We start from the raw sequence: 27,522 nt of genomic DNA, 5'->3' as shown, positions 1-27,522 counted from the left end.
ATTCACTCCCCAAGTGACCACAATAGCCAGTGCTGTGCCGATCCAAAGCCAGGAGCCAGGAACTTCCTCCACGTCTCCCACATGGGTGTAGGATCCTAAGGCCTTGGGCTGTCCTCGACTGCTTTCCCAGGCCACAAGCAGGGAGCTGAATGGGAAGTGAGGCTGCCGGGATTAGAACCGGCGCCCACATGAGATCCCAGCACGTTCAAGGCAAGGACTTTAGCCTCTAGAGCACTGCTCTGGGCCCAGATTTCACTTCTATTTGAAAAAACAAAAAAAACCTTCCAACTCACAGAAGCTTTAAGTAGCCCTGGCATCTAGCTGTTGGTGTTTTTTTTTTTTTTTTTTTTTCTAAAAAAGAATTATCATTTATTTGAAAGGTAGAGACAGACAAATTTCCCATCTGCTAGTTCAATTCCAAATATCCATAGGGACTGGACCAGGTCAAGAAAGCCAGGAATTAGAAACTCAATCAGGGTCCCCATGTGGATGGCAAGCAGTCACGCAGCTGAACTCCCACCTGCTACTTCCCAGGATGAGCATTGGCAAGCAGCTGGAGTTGGAAGCTGAACCAGAACTCCAACTCTGGCACATGGGTAAAGGTTATGGGCACCCCAAGGGCCACCTCAACTGCTATGCCAAATATTATTAACCTTCCATCTAATACTATTACTATCTATTAATGCTATTCTTTACAAAAATCATCTAAAAGGATCCACTGAGAAATGACTCATTCTGGGATGAAAGAAGAAAGATAAAAGATGATTCTGAAGCATAAGATAGTTCCTGAATGTAAAAAAATGCTTCAAATAAATATGAGGGGCCAGCACCGTGGCAGAGCAAGCTAAACCTCCACCTGTAGCACCAGCATCCCATTGGGCAATGGTCTGATATCCAGTTAATCTACTGCCAGTTCAGCTCCCTGCTAAAGGCCTCTGATCCAAGTGCTTGGTCCCCTGCACCCACATGGGAAACCCAGAAGAAGCTTCTGAGTGCTGGCTGGGACCATCTTGGCTCTGACTACTGCAGCCATTTGAGAAGTACACCCACAGATCAAAGAGTTCTCTCTCTTTCTCCCCCTCTCCCTGTAACTCTATGACTTTCAAATCACAGAATGAAATGAGGTGATGGGCAGCTGAGTCGAAAGCCTCAAAGCAAAACATTAGAAAGACCCAGAGCAAAGAGCTCTCCCTACCATCCCGTCCACAGTGGTGGCCTCCCAGGATCCAGGGGAGACAAGCAGACAAGTCAGCAGTGTCCATGGCAGAGATGTAGCAGGGAAACCCCAAGAGCGGCATCCAGGGAAATAATGAAGTAAAAGTGGAGACAAAGATTCATTTCCTTTTAATAACCAAAAAAGCTATCCACATAGCAACCAGGAGATGTGTTTGACACGAAGATGCCCCTGCACTTGCAGCGTGGCCCCAAGGCCCTGTTACCTCCTCAGTCAGCGACAGTCACAGCTCCCTGCCTCATCCGGGTGCGCCCATGCAGTCAGCTGTGTGCTGAGGAGTCCCGCAGAGTGGTCCTGCAGAGGGCGTGGCCCTTCAGTGTCTGGGAGCTGGCAGAGGAGATCTGGAAGAAAGCCAATCAGAGGGGGGGTCCAATAACCAGGACTGCAGAGGAGTCAGGAACTGCATGGTTCCTGAGTGCCCCAATCCTGCAAGGAAGAAAGACCTCCAACGGAAGAGCAATGCCCCAGTCAAGAAGCCTGAGGCAGGTCGGCCCCACACAGCCATGTGTCCTTCTTCCCTGGGGAGATGCCACCTGCACACCCCTGCCCTAGAGCTTGTGGCCCAGGTATGACCTGCCCATCACAGCCCCTGCCTGCCTAACCCTAATATGAATCATGATCCAGGCAGGGCAAATCAAACCCTTCCTTGGGACACGTCTGGCCCAGATTTGGTGACAAAGATTCTCTTCCCTTTCTAACTGAAGTCAACAGATGTGAACCAAAATTACCAGAGGTCCCATGTCACACCATGAACACAAAGCCACACATCTATAATATGTGTTGAGTGCTTATGAAGCACAGGTCTTACTGAGGCACCAGAGATGCAGAGATTAACAAAACTAACTAATCGCCCTGTTCTCAACAGAGCTTTCAGAATACATACACAGATCATGTCAGGCTGAGAAGTCCCGTAGAGAGGAAGGGGTTAATGTAGTACACAGTGACTGCTTCAGAGCCACCTTGTCAGGGCAAGGCTCCTCTGCAGGGTGACAGGTGAGGTCTGAAGAGGGCAGGGATGTGAGGCTGGGCCACGGCTGGGGCGGCCAGATGATGGACACCCTGGGCTCCCTGTAGTACAGGCTATCTCCAACGAGAAGCCGCTGGAGGCCTAAGCAGAGGCGTGGGAACCTGCCTACTGAGGAGCCCAGACTACCGGGGATGCAAATGAAAGCAGAGGATCTGAAACGTGTGGATCCCCCAGCACTGCTGTTGGAGGCGAGCAATGACACCATCCCTCAGCTCTTCCATTACACACACACCAAGAACCGACACTGCCGAGCCACAGACCCGAGAGCAACAAACAGCACCACGTGCAAACAAACACACGTGTGTGACTTCTCAGACCACAACGGCTGTATGCTTGGAACAACCGAAACAGCCAGGATGGTAGAATGCTCACACAAATCGTGGTATTTTCCTAAACTGGGCAAATGTGATCAAAGGAGCTACACAGAGTTCAGAGAAAGGAGGCAAGCACACAAAACCATACCATACACTGCAGTTCTAACTTGCCTCAAGCAACACTCATCAGGTAGCAGGCTTGGGGGGGAAACATGCAAAACTAAACTACGAGGTTCAAGTCAAGAGAGGAGTTAGCCTTGAAATTAGGTCAGGGGAAGACACAAGAGGATTTCTGGGGCCCTGACGGTGTTCTATCACATTCCTTTATCTGGGTGACTGGCTCACTCTGTGATCATCTGTCAGGGCACTCACTTTCTCTGCACTGATGATAAATGTCAATATAACAACTCATTTGAGAAACACAGATGCCAAAGACCAGGGAGGAAGCAGCTGCATCTTCCAGGCAAGAAACGGTGGTGGCTTAGAGACAGAATGGAAGGGGTGGGTCCAAGACACAGCCACAGGCTGCACCAAGACAGACTGCTGGCGGTGGAGGGCAGGAGAGCAAGCACCTGGCATGGTTCCTGGGGGGGGGGGGGGGGGCTTAAACAAGTTCATTGTGCCATTCCCTGAGATGGGGGAGGTCTGAAAAGCAGGGAAGTGTGAAACAGTCTTCCACAGATCCAAGAGGGAAAAGAGGAAAATGAAAACCTAGGGAGAGGACAGGAAGGGCAGTTAGGACACAGGGGACAGCTCTGGCACCGGAGGATGCTGACAGAACCGACAGGTTCCCGGAGCACAGATGGCAGCCTGGGCACAGGTGTGAGGGGCAGGTGGGATCCCTGAGACTTCATCTGAGTGTGTGTATTTTCTCTATGGAGGCAATGATGCCAGCCAAGGCAAAGGACTGCCCAGGAGAGGGGAGATTAAAGTCAAGCTCCTGGGGAAACAGTCAGATCAGGATCCCAGGGCCTGCCATGTGCTCATTTGGACTTTCTGATTCTACATTCCAAATAAGAGCAGCTGACTCAGGTGGCACAGACCATACCCCCAGCACCTCTTTCCTCCCTCTTCAATGATAGAAGTCACAGTTTTGTTGTTTGTTTAAGAAAAGATTTGATAGATTTTTTTTAATCTGAAATGCAGGGTAGGGGCCAGCATTATGACGAAACAGGTTCAGCTGCCACCTGCAATGCTAACATCCCATTTGGATGCTAGTTTGAGTCCCCTGCTCCTTGCTGATCTAAATCCTTGCTAATTTATGAACCTGGAACAACAGTGATCTAGTCCAAATCCTCAAGCCCCTGAATCCACAAGGGAGACTTGGATGAACCTCTGGTTTCAGCCTGGTCCATCCTGGCTGTTGCAGCTATTTGGTTAGTGAACCAGTAGACAGAAAATCAATCTCTCTCCTTCCTCTCATCTCTGTAACTCTTTAAAATAAGTAAATATATATGTATGTGTGTTTTAAAAAAAAACACACACACAGAAAGATCCCACTTCTCACAATCGGGCAAGGTGCAGTACTCAGCAGAAGCAGAGGAGAACATGCCAAGAGAAAACAGTAAGACAGTGCCACTTGCCACTTGTGAGGGCACAGTCTACAAGGAACCAAAGACACTGGGTGGACAGAGCATGAGAGGAGCAGACGCAGAAAGAGCAGCACACCCTGGCACACAGCTCTTTCCTTCCTCGGAGGGGAAGCCTACCTGAGGGGTTCAAGTCACTTGGGAACAAAAGCATCTCGAGTAACACGGGGTCACCCCTCTCTTTCCAGACAAGCAGAATTCTTCCATTTTATAAATGAATACCACACTCACACTACAACCCAGCCTACTTTTTCAAGTAACCTATAGCTGTAAGAAAGAGTAGAGGAAGTACATTTTTAAAAAGTAACTAAAACTCAAAGAAGCAAAATGTCACCAGAGGACAGAGAAAACAAGGTAGTGTATAAAAAGAAGGAAAAGATGGGAATGGGAAGGGAGGAGGGGAGAGGAGAAAGGACAAACAAATAAACAGAGAAGCTCCTACAGAACTTTTTCCAGCCGACTCCCACTGCTGGCTAGCAGGGATCACGTCCCCTGGGAAACGCCTGGGAAGTGTTTAAGTCAGACAATTCCCTAAAGAGACAAGGGCAGGGGGAATGAGATCTCCAAGTCTCCAATCAGCAAACTGGTGGCACTGGAAGTTTCACCCTGTTAAACAGAACATGGGAGGACATACAGAAACAAGAATGTCTGAGTGGGGTCCAACTTACAGGCCAGTTCACAGAGCTAACTCACCAGAGCTGTGAACCTCCCTGCCCTATTAAGTGGTGGGCCATGGTTCCCGTGACCCAAGACAGAGACCCAAACCAGAGCAAGGCTAAAAGCAGGATAAGGAAGGAGGACGCACTCCCAGCCAAGCCACGGAGGAGCCGCACACTCCAAACCACTCCCTTCTGCAGATGTTCCAGAACCCAGGCTCAGGCTAACACAGTACACGCCCCACAGCCTCTGGTTCCAGGGCAATGTGGCCACAAGAACCAACAGAAAACTCCTGTTGGCAGCAGCACACCTGAGGAAGAAGGGAAGAAGAGGAAGGACCGAAAAAAGGCAGGGTGTCCCCAGGAAAAGAAGGAGAGGAAGGTGGGGGCAATCCCCACCACCAATTGCCCAGCTCCGCCAGCACAGGCAAGGACCCCAAAGCCACAGCACAGGGAAAGCTCATCTTGGGCAGTGTCCACTCCCAGCTCACTCAAATTCATTGCCACTTCCAGACCTCTCTGCAGCAGGAAACCACCTGCTGTTGTCCACACCATCTCTCCCAATTTCCACACACACACACACACACACACAAACACCTCTTCCAGGGCAACAGAAAAGACAACCAAGAAGCTATTAGAAGTAGTATTAGATTCTATCTAAGCTGCCCTTTCAGAGCACAAGTTTTCTTTTTTTTTCTTTCCTTTTACTAAAAAACTTTCTCTAGGAAAAAAAAAATCATAATTCCCACAAATTATGCAAACCAACACTCATTTCACAGTGCAAGTCGAAAGCCCAAAACAACACCTTACCTTCACCATCACGTAATCCCCAGGTTGGGCTCTGACCTTGAGTCCAGGGCTGGCAACATCCTCCATCTCCACATCAGCAAAGATCACCTTCAGGTTCCCATCATTCCGGCCACATAGGTCACTGGTAGAGCGCTTGCTGAACTAAACAGAGATGAGACGGGAATTCTGAGTCTGTCACAGTCATAACTTCCTGAAGGACAGACAAAGCGCCTTCTATCTCACATTGCCACAGGTCTCAGCCACATACCACTCCTTTACTGAGAATCAGGGCCTGCATTCATGGATGCTCCACCAACGAGGACAGTGCACAGCACACACCAGAAACTTTGCGTTAAGTTCTGCTGCGGTGTTTTAATGACTGCATTGGTCAGTGAGAGTGTGCAGAACCGCTTTCTGTAGGAAAGAACCTCCAACAGGCGTAGAGGCGGGGACTGCAGGCGATGCACTTGGCTAACCAACTTCTACTGTACAGTCTCACAGTGCTCACTCAGGAATGCTGTGTGGGCCCAGTGGCGTGGCCTAACGGCTAAAGTTCTTGCCTTGAACGCACCGGGACCCATATGGACGCCGGTTCTAATCCCGGCAGTGCCACTTCCCATGCAGCTCCCTGTTTGTGGCCTGGGAAAGCAGTCGAGGATGGCCCAAAGCTTTGGGACCCTGCACCCATGTGGGAGACCCAGAAGAGGTTCCTGGTTCCTGGCTTCAGATCGGCGCGCATCGGCCCATTGCAGCTCACTTGGGGAGTGAATCATCGGATGGAAGATCTTCCTCTCTGTCTCTCCTCCTCTCTGTATATCTGACTTTGTGATAAAAATAAATAAATCTTTGAAAAAAATGGAATATACAAAAATTTTAAAAAAGGAATGCTGTGTGATCGTCCTACCTGGGTGACTTGACCTCTCAAATAAGCAGACTTGAAGCCAGAGTCTACACTATAACATGGGGCCAGAAGATAACTGAACCACGTCTGCAGGATTAACTTTTAGGCTATAAAAATGTTTTTCTCTTCCAGCAATAATAAAATGACAAGAACCAAGTTTACCCAATAGCCTTATATAACCAGAAGTTGGACGGAATGCTTAAAACAACTGTTTTCAGACTTGAAACAACAGACTGTGTAAGCCTGGTGGGTGACGGGAGGGAAACAAAGGAAGGGCGTTGTCCCTTCCATCCCGCCAGTCCTGCTTCCTGCCAGAAGCCGTGGCCAGATCAGAGCACTCGGGCTGAGTGTGGACCCTCTCTGCTGCAAGACAGGAGTCAGCCTTCAGGGAGCTCGACTCAGCCAGAGACCATGAGGCCAAGACCAAGGAGGGACCTAAGCAGAAAGAGACCTCTAGGGACACACGTGGGAGGTCCCCTGAACCTTGCCTGAGCACATGCGTGTGTAGAGTAAAACCCATGAGGTCAGGCAAACAGAGGAACAGGGGAACTGTCACACACGGGGCCGGGAACCTGGAACCCCCAACCAGAGAGTCCCCACTGGCTCCTCCAGATAGTCCGCAGCCAAAGCTCAATAATAGAATCCAAACACTCAAAAGTAACCATTACATTGTTCAGCATTTGATGGAAAACTCCTAAATGTAAAAATAGACCAAGAAAGGCTAGCAAGAATGGCATTAGCACACACAGACATTTTAAACCAGCTATTAGGAGGAGGCTCAAATGTGAAAACGCTTCCAAGGTAAAGAAGAACACAGTAAAGAAACGAACAGAAGATAAAACGGAACAAGGGGCCAGCACTGTGCCATACAGGCACTAGGTGAAGTTCCCACTGCTTCATTTCCAATTCAGCTCCCTATTAACACACTTGGCGAGCAAGGTTCCTGGACTTGATCACAGCAGCTTACAGGAACCCCAAACTTCTGAGATACGCTACATTGCCAGGAAAGTGCAACAAGAAAGACTGAAGGCAAACAGCACAACTGATTCTAACCATAAACATAAATTCTACTTCTAGAAAGATGGAAGGAACAAACTTTTCCCCAGTGCTTGTGACAGCTTAAAAATCATGAACTTTATTTATTTATTTTTGAAGCACGGGAGGGTTTTCTTTTTTTTGTCTTTTTTTAAGATTTATTTATTTTTATTGCAAAGTCAGATATACGGACAGAGGAGGAGAGACAGAGAGGAAGATCTTCCGTCCGTTGACTCACTCCCCAACTGACTGCAATGGCCAGTGCTGCGCCGATCCAAAGCCAAGAGCCAGGAACTTCCTCCAGGTCTCCCACGCAGCTGCAAGGTCCCAAAGCTTTGGCCCATCCTCGACTGCTTTCCCAGGCCACAAACAGGGAAGTGGATGGGAAGCGGGACCACCGGGATTAGAACTGGTGTCCATATGGGATCCCGGTGTGTTCAAGGCAAGAACTTTAGCCGCTAGGCCACGGCGCTGGGCCCCAAAAAAATCATGAACTTTAAATGTAAAACAAAGGTAAGGCTGAAAAGATAAGTGAACAATAGATATTACCAATCTGAACAACATGAAAAATACTGACTGGAAAAAATTCTGAATAGAGCCTGGGGCACGTTACAAACACGCAACCTTTGCACGGACATCATTCATAATCAACCCAGAGGGCAGAATGACAAAGGACTGGAAAAACTGTGGCTGGTACCAGCACTGTAACCTAGCAAGTTAAAGCATCGCCTACACTGCTCCAGTTACTCCATTCCTTATCCAGCTCCCTGCCAACAGCCTGGGAAAGCAGCAGAGGATGCCTCAAGTGCTTGGGCAACTGCAACCACATGAGACCTGGGTAAAGCAACTGGTTCTTGGCTTCAGGCTGGCCTAATACTGACCACTGTGTCCAGCTGAGGAGTGAATCAGTAGATGAAGATCTCTCTTTCTCTCTCTTAAATAAATAAATAAATATTTTTAAAAATCTGTGGAGCCCAGAAAAATAGCCTAGTGGCTGAATCCTCACCTTGCATGTGCCAGGATCCTTTATAATAGGCTGCAGTTCATGTCCTGGCTGCTCCACTTTCCATCCAGCTCCCTGCTTGTGGCCTGGGAAGTAAGTGGAAGATGGCCCAAAGTCTTGGGACCCTGCACCTGTGTAGGAGGCCAGGAATGGAGTTCCTGGCTTTGATTTGGCCCAACTCTGGTTACTGTGAACATTTAGGAAATGAATTAAAAGCCAGAGGATCTCTCTGTCTCATCTATTATTCTGCCTTTCAAATAAATAAATAAATCTTTCAAATAAATAAATAAATCTTTAAAAAAACAAAAAAAGAATGATGAAAAAATGAGAAAATTCTAAGGTAAAAAAAAAACAAAACAGAAAATCTGTTGCCAAGTGGCTACTTTGAGCTCTCTGAACAGAAAGGAAATAATGAAAGAACTCAGGACATCAGGAAGTAAGGAAAAAACACAATGATATGATTAAGTATGTAGAAAATCCCCAGAAATGACAGGAAACCAATTCCTAGAACTACTACTGAGTTCAGCAAGGTCATGGGATTGAAGATAAATACACAAAATTCAATTGTAAACCTGTATAACAGGGATGGACACCAAAATGAAAATGCAACTCCACTTACAGCTCTGCCCAATTAAAAAATGTAAAAATCAAATACATAAGATGAAAATCCCATAAAACACACATAGGATAAAAAAATTTTAAAAAAGCCTAAATAAAGGAGAGCTACACTGTCTTAAAACACAATCCACAGACATACACATCTGGCCTCACCCCTTCCACCAGCACCAGCTGGGTTCGGCCCACGAAGCTCTGGTTAGCTTTTGTAGCTTCTTCCCGGAAGACAATGATCAGTTCCTCCAAACGCCTTAATTTTACCTCTTCTGGAACATCATCCTTGAGTCTATGATACGCTCGTGTCTTCTATTAAAGGAAAAAAGAAAGTTGGAGGTCAACAAGAAATCACAGGATCCATTCTCAGGAAACACGCTCATTTTTTATTTTTAAAGATTTGCTTTTTTATTTCTCTTGCAATGGAACAGTTAGATAAAGAGAGAGATTAGGAGGTGGAGAGACAGAAACACAGAGAGAGATCTCCCACCTACCAGTTCACTCCCCAGATGACCAGATGGCTGGAGCTGGACCAATCCAAAGCCAGGAGCCACGAGCCTCCTCCGGGTCTCCCACATCAGTGCAGGGGTCCAAGGACTTGGGCCCTCCACTGCTTTCCCAGTGCAATACCAGCAGCAAGCTGGATTGGAAATGAAGCAGCCAGGACTCAAACCAGTGCTATATGGCTGTTGGTGCCACACTTAGCTTGCAATGCCACATGTGGAGGCTTAGCCTACTATGCCGCCATGACAGCACCCCTGCATGTCACAGGAACATGTGGAACTTTCTGAGAGAAAAAGTAATGAGGGCATATTTTCACTAGGGCTAAATTCTTTCTGTTGCTGTGGTTGTTGTTATTATTCTTTTATTTTATTTTTGATGTGAAAAGCATCAACTAAACCAGGCTACAGATTGAATCACTTTGAGAGCTCCTGCTGAATAGTTGAAGAGAAAAAGAAAATACTAATTGGAGCACTAGCATCACAGGGCTAAATTCTAAATTTAGCATATGATGATCATAGACTCAAAATTACTCATTTTTAATGCATATATTAAATGATTCATGTGTTAGGCTATTCGTCAACACTTTTATAAAAAACACAAGCTGCAACGCAACCTAAAAACTTGTGGTTTATTTTCACAACGGAACATTATGCTGCTACTAACAGGAATGACAGCTCCTTATCTGCTCTTCTCTAAAAACCTGGGGAGCTTCCAGTACAGCTCCCTGCTAAACCACTTGAGAAAGCAACAGATGCTGGCCCATGACCCTGGATCCTTATACCCAAGTGAGAGACTGGTGTGGAGTTTCAGGCTCCTGGCTTCAGCCTGGCCCAGCACTGGCTGTTGAGACAACCTGGACAACTGAAGCAGCACATGGAAGAACTCTCTCTCTGTGCTTCTTCCTCCCTCTGTAATTCTTTCAAATAAATAAATAAATCTTTAAAAAACAAGCAACCAAAATTGTTTTTAAAAGGCAACCAAGTCAAGAGGAAGAACTACTTCTCATAGAACACCATTTTAACTTAACAAAAAAATTTTTTAAAGATATAATTTATTTATCACTCACTCATTCATTCAGAGGACAGACAGATCTTCCATTCACTGGATCCCTCCCCAGATGGTCCTGCCAACAACTGGGCTAGGTCAGGCCAAAGTCAGGAGCCAGGAACTCTATTCAGGCTTACTATGTGGGTGGAAAGGGCCCAATTACTTGGGCCACCTTCTGCTGCCTTTCCAGAAACATTAGCAGGAAGTCAGCCAAAAGTCTAACCAGCACTCTGATGTGAGATTCCAGTTGTTACAAGCATTCTTTTTTTTTTTTTTTTTAAGATTTATTTATTTTTATTGCAAAGGCAAATATACAGAGAGGAGAGACAGAGAGAAAGATCTTTCGTCTGACAATTCACTCCCCAAGTGACTGCAATGGCCGGTACTGTGCCAATCCAAAGCCAGGAGCCAGGAGCTCTTTCGGGTCTCCCACGCGGGTCCCAAAGCTTTGGGCCGTCCTTGACTGCTTTCCCAGGGAGGGAGGGAGGGAGGGAGGAAGGGATGAAGGAAAACTTATCTGAGAAAGAGAGCTTCCTCACACTGCCTCATTCCCCAAAGGCCCACACACCCAGTGCCATAGGCAGGGGCTCTCACTCCAGGTCCCTGTGTAGGTAGCCAGGATCCTTCGTCACTGCCTCCCTGGGTCTGCACGGATGGGAAGCTAGAGTCAAGACCCAGAGCCAGAATCAATCCCAGGGCTGGCACAATGGCTCAATTGGCCGATCGTTTGCCTCCAAACACTATCATCCCATCTGGGTGCCAGTTAAGTGTCCCAGCTGTCCCACTTTCCATCCTGCTCCCTGATTGTGACCTGGGAAAACAGTAGTGGACAGCCCAAAGCCTTGAGTCTCTGTACCCTCATGGAAGAAGCTCCTGGCTTCAGACCAGCTCAGCTCTGGCCATTGCAGCCATTTGGGGAATGAGTCAGCAGGTCAAAGATCTTTCTCTATGTCTCTCCTTCTCTCTGTAATTCTGTCTCTCAAAACAAACAAACAAACAAACAAAAAAACCCAGGTCCTTCATTTTGGGATGCAGGAATGCTAACCACCAGGCACCTGGCCCACTTTTGAATTTTATAAGCATATATTATCTATTTCAAAAGAAGGGAAAATATATCCTTGAAAAACCTTTAAATTACTTAAAACTTAAGTGTGTATATATTTTTATACACACACACACACACGTACGTACGCACATACACCCATGCTCAAAATATGGAAAACAACTGAACTAGACAAAAATACAGTTTAAAAGAAAAAGCCGCACACTAAAGGCAGTCTGGACATGCAAACCAACCTGCAGAGAACAGGAATGGGTGGGAAAGCCCACAGTGTGTGCAGGGTTTTACTCCACTGTCTTGTGACTAGCAACTTACCTTTCTTGTGCACTTACACAGGCACCAAGTGCTCTGGGTGTGTATTCCTCAAAACAACCCCATGAGGCGGTGCCAACATTATCCCCATTTCACAGGTGTCTCTCCCACCCTCTCTATACTATAGCTTTTCAAATAAATAAATATTAATTTATTCCTTCCCAAAAAAGGAAGAGGAATGAGAGGAAGAAGAAGGAAGAGGAGCAGACGGGATGGTCAGTTTCTGGGCTGCCCTGATGGCACCCTCTCTTTCGGCCCAGGGGTCTGTAACCAAGCCCAAGCCAGTCAGGAAAGAAGACAGTCCTCCTCAGCCCAGGCTCACCTGTCTCATGCTGTAGGCGAAGAGGAAGCCTATGTTGTACTGAACTTCCCGAAGCAGAGACACCGTCTGCAGGTGATCCTCCTCCGTCTCCCCGCAAAAACCGGCGATGAAGTCGCTGCTGAGGCTCACACCTGGATGCACAGCGAAGGACAAGGAGTTCCTGCTGCTGCCGCTTACCTTTAAGAGAAGCCTCCCAAACTTACAGATCACAGCGAGGCTGAGCAATGGCAAGGCCCTCGCTGCAGCTATTCAGCCCCCACACTGGTAAAGCAATGGGCACTACCAGGCAAGAGGGGACGGGCTGCTTGTCTAGTACTTGGTGCCAGAGCCTGGCTGCTCACTCGGCCCACAGTGCTCTCACCAGGAGCTTAGATGTTCAAAGTGGGTCTGTTTTCACTACTGAAAAGCTACAGGGCCTGCATAACACACTTCTAATATATTTTCATTTTTACTGATGCAGCTTATATTTATAGAGTAAAACATATACTTTGAACTCAATTTAACAGGATGTTCACTGAAGGCAGGAGCAGTGGTAACTACCACTTACCAATCTCTGCCTGAGCACCACACTTTATCATCTATTTATTAATTCCAGCAGCCTGGTGAGTAGAATACTATTAAAGCCACTTTACAGGGCCCGGCGCAATGGCCTAGTAGCTAAAGTCCTCGCCTTGAATGTGCCAGGATCCCATATGGGCGCCGGTTCTAATCCTGGCAGCTCCACTTCCCATCCAGATCCCTGTTTGTGGCCTGGGAAAGCAGTCGAGGATGGCCCAAAGCCTTGGGACCCTGCATCCGTGTGGAAGACCTAGAGGAAGTTCCTGGCTCCTGGCTTTGGATTGGTGCAGCACCGGCCGTTGCGGCTCACTTGGGGAGTGAGTTATCGGACGGAAAATCTTCCTGTCTCTCTCTCTCTCTCCTCCTCTATATATATCTGCCTTTCCAATAAAAATAAATAAATCTTAAAAAAAAAAAAAATGCCACTTCACAGATAAAGCAACCTCAACTCAGGGAAGTGAAGTCTCCTAACAATGTGCGCAACTCAAAGCCAGTAAACCCAGAGCCACCCTATCCAGTCCCATCAAAACCTTAAGTACTGTGCACTATGCAAGTTACGATAATTTGAAATCCGGGGGAAATGTAGATACTTTCAAATCTAAACCGAAAGACTATAGAATAATTTTGTTAGGAAAGTGGGGGGTGGGCGTTGCATATCAGGTAAAGCCACAGTCTGCAGCACCGGCATTCCATATGGACATCAATTTGAGTCCTGAATGTCCTACTTTCAATCCAGCTCCCTGATAATGTTTCTGGGAGAGCAGCAGAGGATAGCTCAAGTGTTGGGGCACCTGCATCCATGTGGGAGACCTACAAGAAGTTACTGGCTCCTGACTCGGGACAGGCCCAGCTCTGGCTACTGTGGTCATTTGGGGAGTGGTCAGCTCGTGGAAGCCCTCTCTGTCTCCCTCTCTGTGACTCTACCTTTCAAATTAAAAGAAAAAAATAACAAATCTTAAAAAAATAAAAGAAAGAAGAAACAAAGTTTACACTAACAAGATGCTATAAAGCTAAGTAGGGAAAGAAACATATATTTAAAGATATTGTCTGCCCCAAAATCAAAACTAATCTAAATCATAGCTTTGTCAGTTTATGATAAGAAACAAGCTCTCTCCCATGAGCTCAGAAAAGACAGAAGAGAAATGGTAGTAATGGCTGGAGCTGGGCCAATCCAGAGCCAGGAGCTTCTTCCAGGTCTTCTAGGTGGGTGTAGTGGCCCAAGGACATGGCCATCTTTTGCTGCCTTTCCAAGCACATGAGCTGGGAACTAAATCAAAAGTGATGCAGCCAACAGCCAGGACTTGAACTGATGCTTCTCTGGGATGCCAATACAGTAGGCAGAGGATTAACCCACCATGACACAGCGTCAGCTCCAGATCTGTTCTTTGATTGTACCTGGAATGGACTCTCTGATATGGTGAACTAAGTCCACATAAGCTTCCCGAGAGTATCTGCAATAAATGACAGTAGAGACCAAGATAAGCTCATCTTCTTTCAAGGAATGCTATAAAATTTAACTCTGAATTCCTGCAAGTCAGCACTTCTCATCCACATGGCCAAATATCCAAAAGAGTCCCTTTTATCCAACCCCTCTAAACTAGAACGTACAATATCTGGTTCAAACACCTTTTTGATTAAGACAGATTAAACAGAAAAGTTTCTCTACAACTCTTTGCCATTGTGGAAAACAAGGCAAAGCACTAGTTCTCTTCTTGGCTTAACAACCTGCCTTGGGTCACCTTCTCCCCTCCCTTACTCTGACAACACTTGGGAATGAGGCTGAACCTGCATTGAACCTCCAGGACCCAGAAGACTTTCTTAATGTTATAAGCCAAAGGAGCAAAACCTCACGGTGCACCACGCAGTAACCGCACATGAACGCCCAAGGCCAGCTCAGGCTTAGTACTCAGCGACCAGACTGTGTTCCATCATGTTCCGCTGTCTCTGCTCACACAGTTACACTCACTGAGCAGCTGCCTCATGTCACCACTATGCTACCCCTTAGCAACACAGCACTGTAGGATGTCCCCGTCTTGTGAAATAAGTCTGACCCTCTCCGCATGGCCTCCAACACACGGCTGCTTCCACTCTGGGCTGGCAGGTGGATCTGTTTACAGATGTTGTCTCTCTCGTGAATCAACTGCAGGACCTGAGTAAACAGAGCACATTACAGGTCACCTAAGTCTCACCAAATGATCTTATGAGAAGAAATACCACTCTCACGCCCCTCCAAGGCCAACTGAAAATAACTAAAAGGTAAATTAAAACAAACACATGAATTACCAAATCCCTCATTTTGGCTTAGGCTGCCCTCTGTCTACCCCAGACATGCCCAAAAGTATCTCTGATTTCAAGAAGTTGGAGGGGAAAATCAAGAGGTCGGATTTGAGTCATGGCGCGGTTTCTAGGCAATGCTGACATAAGAATCAGCAGGCAAAAAAGAAAAAAAACAATTTCTTTTATATAGCTTAGCTGGAAGAAGTTCACTACTTTAAAAGACATCATCGGCCTGGCGGCGTGGCCTAGCGGCTAAAGTCCTCGCCTTGAATGCCCCGGGATCCCATATGGGCGCCGGTTCTAATCCCGGCAGCTCCACTTCCCATCCGGCTCCCTGCTTGTGGCCTGGGAAAGGGGTCGAGGACGGCCCAATGCATTGGGACCCTGCACCCGCGTGGGAGACCCGGAAGAGGTTCCTGGTTCCCGGCTTCAGATCGGCGTGCACCGGCCCTTTGTGACTCACTTGGGGAGTGAATCATCGGACAGAAGATCTTCCTCTCTGTCTCTCCTCCTCTCTGTATATCTGGCTGTAATAAAATGAATAAATCTTTAAAAAAAAAAAAAAAGACATCATCAAGAAATTAGAATTAAGGGAAAACGTCTGAAAATACATCACAAGAGATTTGTAGCAAAAACACATAAGGAGGGGCCAACGTGGTACAGATTAAACTTCCACTCGTAGTATCACCCATACAGTAGTATCACTCCCGTACAGGAGTGTCAGTTTGAATCCTGGCTGCTCTGCTTCCAATCCAGCTTCCTGCTAATGCACTTGGGAAGGTAGTAAAGCCAGTTCATGTGCTTGTAAAGACTCTACCACCATGTGGGAGACTGGATGGAGTTCTACTTGCCTAGCTTCAGCCTGGCCCAGGTTTAGCTGTTGCAGCCATCTGGAGAATGAACCATCAGATAGACATCTCTCAGTCTCTGTGTGTGTGTGTGTTTGTGTGTGTTTATATAATACATATGTATTTCTCTCCAGCAGATGGAAGCTCTGTCTCTTTCCATCTCTCCCTTGCTCATCTCTCCTCTGTCACTCTGCCTTTCAAATAAGTCTTTAAGACATTGAGAATTTTTACAACTCAATAGGAAGACAAGCAATTCAGGGGAGAAAGGTGGTGATTGGGGATCAAAACATCGACATTTCGCCACAACAAATATCTTTCCAAAAAAAATCTTTGTGCATGAGCTAATTAGTCCACACCAGACAATGGAGCCGCTACTTCTAACGCATTTTATCCATTCAACAAAACGCAAAGCAGGAGGTATCAGCCCCTTCTTACAGATGAAGATGGCAAGGTAAGAAGGACACACAACTATTGGAAAAGTGGGGAAACCGGGATCTGAATTCAGATCTGAAGCTACAGTGTGCTGTTGCCCCCATCTCACCGCCTCCCCATACTACTGTGACTGCGAGCACCACCATCCCTACCAGAGCCATCCACCTGCAATGCAAGCGTGGCAGAGCCCTCCCATGCCACAGGAGTGCTCACCTCCCACTCAGTATCAGTCCTGTTTCCACTCCAAAGAGTTAGCAGATCCAGAGGGGGAGTCATCAATGCACCCCGAGCCGACTCAAGGTCCCTGAGGCCCATTCATAGCACACTCAGGACCCTCTTGGCACTCACCTCATCAGGAAAATCCTTGGGGTGTGGAGACGTGAAGCGAATCCTCATCTCGGGGTCTATCCTGGAGACTCGGTCCAGAAGGTGGGCAAAACGGAGACCCCCCTGCTTGGTCTTATAGTTGGTGCTGAAGCCACGGCTGAGGTTGGTGGAAACTGCATTGTTGAACTGGATCTCTGAACTGTCTCTAAAACTATTAACATTCTGACCAAGAAGTGTCACTTCTTTCAGTCCCTAAAAGAGTACATGGGAAGCAAGTTAAACACTTGTTGAGTGGCTTCCTGCCAAATCACTAAATAAAAAGTAGCTGAGTAGTGCAGTAGTCTAGCAGCTAAAGTTCTCACCTTGCATGTCCTGGTGACCCCACCTCCCATCCAGCTCCCCGCTTGTGGCCTGGGAAAGCAGTCAAGGACAGCCCCAAACCTTGGGACCCTGCACCCACATGGGAGACCCGGAAGAGGCTCTGGGCTCCTGGCTTCAGATTGATGCAGCTCCAGTCATTGCAGCTACTTGGGGAGTGAATCAATGAACGGAAGATCTTCCACTCTGTCTCTCATCTGATTTTCTAATAAAAATAAATCTCACACATACAAAAAAAAAAGTGCTGAGAGGCCATCACATTCGCACAGTAGGTTAATCCTCTGCACTGTGGCACTGCCAGTCCATATGGGCATCAGTGCATGTCCCAGCTGCTCCACTCCAATCCAACTCCCTACTTATGATCTGAAAAAGCAGTGAAGGACAGCTCAAGTACAGCTCAAGGACAGCCCCTACCACCCATGTGGGAGAGTCAGAAGAAGCTTCTGGCTCCCAGCTTCAAATCAGCTCAGCTCTGGTTGTTACGACCATCTGGGGAGTGAATTAGCAAATGGAAGACCTCTTTGTCTCTGCTTCTCTCTATAAAATTGCCTTTCAAATAAAAATAAACAGAACTTTAGGAGTACAAAACAAAAAAAAAAAAGAAAAGAAAAGAAACTGCTCTTCGAACTTTCCACCAATCCTATAAGAAAGGTTTTATGTATTTCTCTTTTCATAGATGGGAAGTGTTTTATAAAAGATAAATGACTGGGCCTGGTGTGATAGCATAGAGGTTAAACTGCTCGCCTTGAACACACCACAATCACATATAGGTCCCAATTCTAACCCCAGAGGCCCCACTTCCCATCCAGCTCCCTGTTTGTGGCCTGGGAAAGCAGTCAAGGACGGCCCAGAGCATTGGGACCCTGCACCCGTGTGGGAGACCTGGAAGAGCTCCTGTCTTTGGATTGGCTCAGCTTCAGCAGTTGTGGCCACTTGGAGAGTGAACCATCAGATGAAAGATCTTCCTTTCTGTCCTCCTCTCAGAATATCTGCCTTTTCAATAAAAATAAATAAATCTTTATATAAATAAAAGATAAATGACTTATGCCTACACATTGAGCCAGAATTCACACTCAATGACCTGATTCTAAACAGGCATCATAATTGGGTACACCTGCTTAGACAAAACATACTGTACACTAGCGAGGCTGGCCTTGACCTCCCACCATGCCTACAGGAGGCAAGCCTGGGGAGTGCTTCACCTGCTCAGAAAGCTGCCTCACTTCCTGCAGGATGGAGGCAATGGGCCGACTCCTCTCCCGGCCTCGGGTGAAAGGAACAATGCAGTAGCTGCACATGTTGTCGCATCCTCGCATGATTGACCTGGACAAGGAAACACAAGCACTTAGCAGCAGTAGCAGAGTGTCAGGGCACAATTCCTAACCAGCTGCAGGAGCAGGCACAGCTGCGGGAGCAGACACAGCTACAGGAGTAGGCATAGCTGCAGTAGCAGGACACACAGCTGCAGTAGCAGGGCAAAGCTGCAGGAGCACACAGCTGTAGGAGCAGGCACAGCTGTAGGAACAGGCACAGCTGTAGGAGCAGGCACAACTCCCCTGGGTTTATCCTCTTGCTTCTAGGCTCACAATGGATCAACTTGAGATCCACAAAGCACTAAAGGCAACATTTCTTTTTATCTTTAAAATTGGTATCTAGTCAGAGAACATAAGCAAGCAGTAATTAATTGGTGAATATAATGGCTAGCCTGCAGAAGTAAAGGAGTGAAGGGGAAGATCTGCCATGCCTAGACTTTCTACTTCATGGATACAGTGCTGGAAATACTTATATACAAAGCAGGGGGGAAAGGAGTATAAAGAGAAGAGAGCCAGAAAGAGCGTAAACGTGTGTATATGAGGTGCAGACACTGGGTTTAAAACATGAGGTTCTGTGGACCTGCACTGTGACGTAATGGGTAAAGTTACTGCCTGTGGCACTGTTATCCAATATGGGTGCCAGTTCAAGTCTTGGCTGCTCCACTTCTAATCCAGTTCCTTGCTAACATGTCTGGGAAAGGAGCAGAGGATGGCTCAAGTGCTTGGGTCCTAACATGGGAATCCAGAAGAAGCTCTTGGCTCCTGGCTTCCGACTGGCCCAGCTCTAGCCAATGCAGCTATATGTGGAGCGCACCAGCAGATAGAAGATATGTCTCTCCCTGTCATTCTATAACTCTGCCTTTCAAAAACAATTGGGTTTCTGCACTTCTCACGCATTCCTGATCCAGCAGTGAGGTCTCTAAATTAAGTCACTTCCTTTCTTTTATACTCTGTACAGAGAAGCCTCAAATTATCTTGACAAAATAATTATAGACACGTATCAAATCTGTTCACTGTAAAGTTTAATACATACTAGTGATCATCTTTACTAAAAATTACAACAGGTTACTGGAGAGACATGAAAAAGTAATAGAACTTGGCAAACTTCCACAGCCTGTGTCACAACTGCTCACCTCTGCCACTGCAGTGGTGAAGTTAGTCACAGGTAACAGTACATGAATGGACAGAGCTATACCGCAATAAAACTCACTTTCCAGAAACAGGTCGTGAGGCATTTGCCAACCTCTTAGACACACAATTTATACCCTAAGAAATCTTTACCCAATTGCCTAAGAAGAGCCTATTAAACCAAGAACATCAGGAGCCAATTTTTTTTTAAAGATTTATTCATTTTATTACAAAGTCAGATATACAGAGAGGAGGAGAGACAGAGAGGAAGATCTTCCGTCCAATGATTCACTCCCCAAGTGAGCCGCAACGGCCAGTGCTGCACCGATCCGAAGCCGGGAACCAAGAACCCCCTCCTGGTCTCCCACACGGGTGCAGGGTCCCAAAGCTTTGGGCCGTCCTCGACCCCTTTCCCAGGCCACAAGCAGGGAGCCGGATGGGAAGTGGAGCTTCCGGGATTAGAACCGGCGCCCATATGGGATCCCGGGGCATTCAAGGCGAGCACTTTAGCCGCTAGGCCACGCCGCCAGGCCCCAGGAGCCAATTTTTAAAAATATAGACACATGGGCCGACACTGTGGTGTTGCGTACTAATCCTCCACCATGGTACCAAAATCCCTTTTGGGCAGCGGTTCAAGTCCCAGCTGCTCCACTTCCTCTCCAGCTCCCTGCTGGTGTACCTGAGAGGCTAGCAGCAGATGGCTAAATGTTTGGGGCCCTGGAAGAAGCCCCTGGCTCCCAACTTCAGGCTGGAACAACTCTGGCCACTGTGGTCACTTGTGAGGGTTAACCAGAAAATGGAAGATCTGCTTCTATGTATATGTACTTCTTTTTTCTCTGTAACTCTTTCAAGTAGAATAAATAAATCTTCAAGAAATATGCACACAAAGATAGAGAGACAAGGCACACAACCAAAATCACAAAGGACTTGGCCCAACACATAACTTATCGGCTAAGTCCTCGCCTTGAATGCACCAGGATCCCATATGGGCCCAAATTCTAATCCCAGAGGCCCTGCTTCCCATCCAGCTCCCTGCGGCCTGGGAAAGCAATCAAGGACGGCCCAAAGCCTTGGGACCCTGCACCCGTATGGGAAACCCGGAAGAAGCTCCTGGCTACTGGCTTCAGATCAGCTCAACTCCAGCCGTTGCAGCCACTTGGGGAGTAAATCAACAGACAGAAGATCTTTCTCTCTGTCCTCCTCTATATATATCTGCCTTTCTAATAAAAATAAAATAAATCTTTAAAACACACACAAAGGACAGGAACAGTGCCTGAAATCTCTTAATATTTCAAGCCCAAAACATTCTCTTAAGTGGAAAGATACAAACACAGAACAGCACACTATCACTCATGTAAGAAAAGGGAGTGTACGGAAGTCTCCATGAAGGTATATGAATGCATATGCAAGAAGTATTTCCCTTTCTTTAGACTTCTTTTTAACATTTACTTGTTTGTTTATCTGAAAAGCAGAGGTAGAGAAAGATCTTTCATCCACTGGTTCACTCCCCAAGGAACAGAGGGACAGAGCTGGTCCAGGCCAAAGCTAGAAACCTCAAACTCCAAATGGGTCTCCCATGTGAGCAGTAGGAGTCCAAATACTTGAACCATTCAAGGAATATTTCTGGAAGGATTAAACAAGACATCGTTAACAGCACCTGCGTTTGTGAAGTGACTTTGGAGGTTAGGGAAGTTCTGTGTTAAGGGAGCCTCAATATGGCTTTTACACTTTGTGCCATGTGCCTGTATCTCTTTTTTTTTTTTTTTTTAAGATTTATTTCATTTTTATTTGAAAGGCTGATTCAGAGAGACAGAAAGAAAGATCCGCTGGTTCAATAGCCAGAGTTGAGCCAACCCGAAGCCAGAAGCCAGGAGCTTCCTCTGGGTCTTCCATGTGGGTGCAGGCACCCAAGGTCTTGAGCCATTCTCCACTGCCTTCACAGGCCATAATCATGGAGCTGGATCGAAAGCAGAGCAGCTAGGACTCAAAACAGTGTCTATATGGGATGTTGGTGCCATATGTGGAAGTTTAGTTTACTAGACCACGGCACTGTCCCTCATGCATCTCCTTTTAAAACATGACGAGGGTCCCACACTGTGGCGAAGCAAGTTAAACTACATCCTGTGATACCAGCATCCCATATCACAGCACCAGTTCAAGTGCAAGCTGCTCCACTTCTAACCTAGCTCCTTGCTAATGCGCCTGAAAAGACAGTGGAGGATGGCCCCCAGGCCTGCACCCCTGCCATCCATGTGGAAGCCACAGTCAGAATTCCAGGTTCCTGACTTTAGTCTGGCCCATCCCTGGCCACTGTGGTCATTTAGGAAGTGAAACAGCAGATGGAAGATCTCTGCCTCTCTTCTCTGTGTCACTCTGTCATTCCAAGTAGATAACCCCTGGCTTTGTTGTTGTTGTTGCTTTGTTTGGTTTTCTAGATAACTGTTTAAAAGATAATGAAATCCATATAGTCTAAAAAAAATAAGAAACAAAGGAGAGAGGCTCATTCCCATCTCTTTTGGGCAGGGACTCACACAAAAGCGGAAGTGGCACCGGGGCTCGCCTGGACTGGCATGACATCAGCATAGGTCTCGTCGAAAGAGAGCAGCACATTGGCAGCTTGCTGGCCTGACTCGGTGACCGCCAGCAGGCGGGGTAGGTCCCGATAAGCATCTGGACCAGCCAAGATGTCCACCATCTTCTCCTTGTCGAGGATCTCCGCCTTCAGCCTCTCGGCCATGCAGCCTGGAAGGAAAGAACAGGCCACACGTCAGGTGCACCTGCACACGGCCACCTCCCAGCACAGGATGAGGGAGCAGGCCACACTTCAGGTGCACCTGCACACGGCCACCTCCCAGCACAGGATGAGGGAGCAGGCCACACGTCAGGTGCACCTGCACACGGCCACCTCCCAGCACAGGATGAGGGAGTGGGGCACCTATCTAAGCATTCAGTGTCACCTTTCATGTTGACTAACACAGCAAGCACTAGAATTTGCCTCTTCCTGCGTGGCAGAACCCCTGGAAAGGGGTTCCACAGCAATTCAATGAAATCCCCAGAAAAATTAAACCACCATCCAGAAATATTTCAAGATACGAATCATTTCTTCCGTTCGGAAATCACTCAAGTGTGCATTTGATGCAGTGGTTTAAGACAAGGTTTGGGAGAATCACTGCTTCCAATTTTCAGGTCAGGCCGAGTTCCCATCAAGAGGGAGTTGACAGTGGACACAAAAACATTTTTCACAAGGCTAAATATATTAACTCAACTCTGGGCTATAAGGAGTACACAATGATAACTTTTGAAATATACTCTCCAGGGCCTGGCGGCATGGCCTAGCGGCTAAAGTCCTCGCCTTGAACGCACCGGGATCCCATATGGGCACCGGTTCTAATCCCGGCAGCTCCACTTCCCATCCAGCTCCCTGCTTGTGGCCTGGGAAAGCAGTTGAGGACGGCCCAATGCATTGGGACCCTGCACCCACGTGGGAGACCAGGAAGTGGTTCCAGGTTCCCGGCTTCGGATCGGCGCGCACCAGCCCGTTGCGCTCGCTTGGGGAGTGAATCATCGGAAAGAGGATCTTCCTCTCTGTCTCTCCTCCTCTGTGTATATCTGACTTTGTAATAAAAATAAATAAATCTTTCAAAAAAAAAAAAAAGAAATATACTCTCCAGCCAATTCAATCAGAACTGTGCAACAGACCATTTTAATAAAACATTGGAACGTATTGGAGGAAAATAATTGGATGTGCTGTCCAAACTGGTAGTGCCTACTGAGCAGATGAAATGTGGCAAATGTGATGGAAGTGGAGTGTGTTTGACGAGTGCCTGTATGGTCCATTCATGCCACCCAACCAGACAACCCCGTCTCCCGTCTATAATTCTGGGACATGTGAGCTGCAATCGACTCCAGGAAGGAGGAGCTAGGAAAAGTGTTTTGATGACCATTATCTCATTTAACCCTCCAGGCTCTCAGTTGTATGGGATGTGCCAGATTCCTTCACCCTGTAGTAGAATCCAGACTTGACTGCAAACTCTCCACTGGAAGCCATGGCAAGTGCTAGTCTCAGAGCTAACAAAATCTGCAAATTACTGGGTACCTAGAATTCCAATCCTCAGAGGTCCCCGGGAGCGCAGTCGCCTTGTCTTCAGGGCTTTCAGCTGCTGGAGACGGTTCCATATGGTCTGCTCAGCCTTCTCCCTGCAAAGGTCAAAGAGCAAAATTGAACGAAAATAAACTGCTGGCAACCCAAGGGTAGAATAATGGGAACAGAATAAAAATCCCCTCCAACCCTTTATAGGAACACCTGTGAGTGCTCCAGCCTTAGACTGCACAGATGAGATCCAAGTGAAGAACTACTGTTTACTAAGATTCACCTTTCTTAGAATGAACCCTTCTTACACACCACCCAATCCTGACAAGCCCTTCAGTCTAGCCAAAAAACACCCGCTTCAAGGAGACCACTGGGAATTGGACTGCCCTTGTAGGCCAAGAACTCTAAGGTTATCCACTCCCTTTCAGAACTCCGACATGAGCTAGCAGAAGCCCAGATCCTTCCTCACAGGATCTAACGTCACCGGAACAACGGCCAGGAGCCCTAAGCGGTTCTCAAGACAGAACAGCTGGGCACTAGCACACATGACATATTCGCTCCCTAGAGAAGAACCAACCAGTACCTGATAGAACAGGTGACAAGGAGGATCACATCAGCCTGAAGAGATAGCAAGAGAGAAAAAGGAAAATTAGGATCTTTGAAATCAGCCTCATAGAACCACTCCCATGCAGCTGCTTTTTTTTTTTTTTAATTATTGTAGTAAACATAAAATTCATTGTATCAACTACTAAGCATACCACTCTGTGGGCATAAAGAACATTCACAGTGTCCCACAACCTCACCACCATCTTTTTCCAGAATTATTTCACCTCCCCCTAAAACTTTGTGCCCATTAAACCCAAACTCTCATTTCCCTACCCATGCCAATGTTTAACTAAGCTCATTGTCTAAAAAATGAATATCACTGTTGGTTTCAAAAACAGCTGGAAAACAAAAAATATACCACAGTCCCATGGTCCAATTTCCAGTTACAGGAATTCTCTCTCCCCAGGCTGCATCTGTGCCTGAAGCATCTCCGAATTGGCCCGTATGCAGGCTCTTACGCAGGCCCAGAAAACATAGGAGGAAACGCAGGTACCTCTTGGAGGTTACTGGTCCGAAGGTAGCCACTCTTCTGCAAGATGGACCAAGCTATCTCTGTGTCATTCACATTCATCTGGCAGCCATAGGTCTCAAGGTAGACTGCAACGAGAGGCAGACAACAAGGGACCGCATATCTCAAAAGTTCTCCTTCCCAAGTTCTTGGCTCCTGTCTCCCATGTGGAAGACCAGAATGCAGTTCCAGGATCCAGGCTTCAACCTGGCCCAACTCCCACCATTGTAGCCATGTGGGGAGAGAACCAGCAGATACACGCTCTGCCTGTCAAATACATAAATAAATAAAATGAATAAATAAATCCTATAAAAAGAGGGGGCCATGCTGTGGTGTAGTACATAAAAATGATGCCTCTTGTGCCAGCATCCCATACGAGCACCAGTTCAAGTTTTGGGTGCTCCACTTCTGATCCAGCTCCCTGCTAACGTGCCTGGGAGGACAGCAAAAGATGGCCCAAGTCCTTGGGCCCCTGGCCCCTATTTGGAAGTCCTGGAAAAAGTTCCTGGCTTTGGGCCAGATCAAATTAAAAAAAAAAAAAAAAGTTCCTGCCTTTTAATAAGCCCAACTCCAACTGTTGCAGCCATCTAGGGAGTGAATCAGCAGATAGAAGATCTCTCTTTCTCTGTCTTTCCCTTTCTGCACCTCTCTCTCTCTGTAATTTTTCTGCCTTTCAAATAACTAAATAAATCTTCCAAAAAAGGAAAAGTCTTTGATCCAATATAAAGCATAAATTTCAGAGATGAGTTGAGGGTAGTAGTAAAAACTCCAGTTGGGGAATGGACACTACGGCACAGTGGTTAAACTGCACGCCAGTGTGAGATCTGCCTCCACTTCCCACACTGCTAACCTAGCTTACAGGGAGGTAGAAAGGAATGAGACAGGAAGTCAATGGGAAGAAGAGAAGTAAAACCAACCTTTTCTCTGCTTTCCCAGAAGCTGGTCCACAGCGAGATAGGGGGGCAAATCTGCCACCTCCGGGCAAGGCGGCTTCTCTTCAGAGGGCAAGGCATTCCTCAGAAAGTGCTGGAAAGTCGGTCCGTCTGCCAGTCTGGAGCTGAAATCCTTCCGCACTCGATCTTCCAGCCTCTCGGGACCAGGACGCAGAGTACTGCAGAGACTTCCATGTGCCCTGCAGGTCCTGAGCCGCCTGGACACCGAGGCCACTGGCCCCCAGGGAAAGGCCCTCTGTCCTCGGAGCACACACTGTAAAGGCTGCATGGTACCACACAGTGTAAAGCCTGCGAAAGGGTGACCAACAATACCATGTACAGGACCCCACAATGCATTCTTAGCAATTATTTTACGTGTGCAAAAATGGGGACAATCTGCCCAAGATCACACAAAGAAAGGGCAGAGATGAGATGTAAGGCCAGGTCCCTGGCAAGACAACAATATAGCACCATGTGCTGGTGTTTTATCTCCATTTATGGATGTGGAAAGAGACAAAGCAAGGCTGGGGAACTTACCTGAGCTCCTACAGCCAGGAAGCAGCAGAGCCAGGACTCAAATGAACAGCTGTGTGACTACAAAGCTAGGGCCCTCAGCCTCCTGCTACTAGGAAAGCTGCTCACTGTCTGCCAGCATCGTCTTCCTTACAGTTCCTTCAAAAACAAAAATCCAATACTGCCACTGGATGCCTCATCCTCCAAAGAGTCTCAAACTATTGCTTCCCAATTTCCCACGGAGACCCTTCCACACTTGGTTTTGGAAAACGGTACAAGGTTTCCAGATGACAATGTGCCACTTTCTATCAAAACTGCAAACAAGGGCTCGGCAGCGTGGCCTAGTGGCTAAGGTCCTCGCCTTGATCCCATATGGCTGCTGGTTCTAATCCCGGCAGCTCCACTTCCTCTCTCTCTCTCCTCTTCTCAGTATGTCTGACTTTGTAATAAAAATAATAAAAAATTAAAAAAAAAACTGCAAACACACAAGTCCTCTGACCCAGCAGTCTTTTCTTAGGTGTTCATCCTACAGACAGATTCATCAGCAAAATGACAGGTGTACACCCGAAGGATAATTAAAACTATAGTGTTCCTACTAGCAAAAGTGTGTCAAAGAGCTACATCTCTTAAGGGATTGAATAAATCCTGATACATCCATACAAAGGAATAAGATGCACCTGGCAACAGAACCTGTATGTGACAAAGGTAAGGACACAGGCCTAGCAAGCTACACTAGAACCTATGGGGAAAGAGGGCAGGAATATTGAGCACACACAATTATCTCCAGACTGCCTACGAAACAGCAGCTATCTCGCTGGAAGGGACCAAGGTGACAGGGGTACAGGAGACGGAGACACACCTTTCACTAACATTCTTAGTAGACAGCCTACTTGCCTCTCTCCAGCCACACCAATGTATCTTTAGGCTGATTCTCACTCAGTAGCTTAGAGGTTTTCCCCACACTGTTCTCTCTGGCTGCTTTATGCTCCCTCTGAAGGCCTGGCCAAGTCCTGTGACACCTTCAGTTCTCTGCTTCCTCCTGAAAGACTGGCCCTAACCACCATCCTACAAATCTAGAATGGGATTTTGTTTACAGAACCCTCTCTGTCTCTTCATCACCAGACCCAGCACGCTTGTCTGTTCATGACTATGTACACTTCTGTTCTAAGCTGGGCTGTTCCGGCAAGCAGGAAACAAATCCCATTCATCT

At 47.1% G+C, this 27,522-nt stretch overlaps 1 protein-coding gene across 1 annotated transcript; it reads right to left on the bottom strand.

Moving 5' to 3' along the window:
* Positions 1-357: 357 nt before the first annotated feature.
* Positions 358-27,522, bottom strand: CDK5RAP1 (CDK5 regulatory subunit associated protein 1). Its single transcript, XM_058679342.1, has 15 exons — positions 27,172-27,522; positions 26,337-26,471; positions 25,785-26,108; positions 24,853-24,956; positions 24,337-24,371; positions 23,760-23,860; positions 22,195-22,405; positions 18,425-18,545; positions 16,866-17,096; positions 15,012-15,109; positions 14,356-14,411; positions 12,403-12,533; positions 9,320-9,469; positions 5,631-5,771; positions 358-1,575 (listed from the first exon to the last, which is right to left on the bottom strand). Exons 3-15 carry the CDS (start codon positions 26,086-26,088, stop codon positions 1,495-1,497), a joined length of 1,764 nt encoding a protein of 587 aa, XP_058535325.1. The 5' UTR covers positions 26,089-26,108; positions 26,337-26,471; positions 27,172-27,522; the 3' UTR covers positions 358-1,494.

Source organism: Ochotona princeps, chromosome 22, assembly GCF_030435755.1.
Source record: "Ochotona princeps isolate mOchPri1 chromosome 22, mOchPri1.hap1, whole genome shotgun sequence".
Taxonomy (NCBI): domain Eukaryota; kingdom Metazoa; phylum Chordata; class Mammalia; order Lagomorpha; family Ochotonidae; genus Ochotona; species Ochotona princeps.
This window is presented reverse-complemented; position numbering and strand designations above follow the sequence as displayed.

What these genes read in the sequence shown, in the direction of transcription:
- CDK5RAP1 (XM_058679342.1), bottom strand. Translation starts at nt 26,088, where the DNA reads ATGCAGCCTTTACAGTGTGTGCTCCGAGGACAGAGGGCCTTTCCCTGG. An exon ending in CTTGTCACCTGTTCTATCAG is followed by an intron (nt 23,861 to 24,336) that starts GTACTGGTTGGT and finishes TGACCTTTGCAG; the next exon opens with GGAGAAGGCTGAGCAGACCA. An exon ending in GGGATTACGTGATGGTGAAG is followed by an intron (nt 1,576 to 5,630) that starts GTAAGGTGTTGT and finishes GCTTTCTTCCAG; the next exon opens with ATCTCCTCTGCCAGCTCCCA.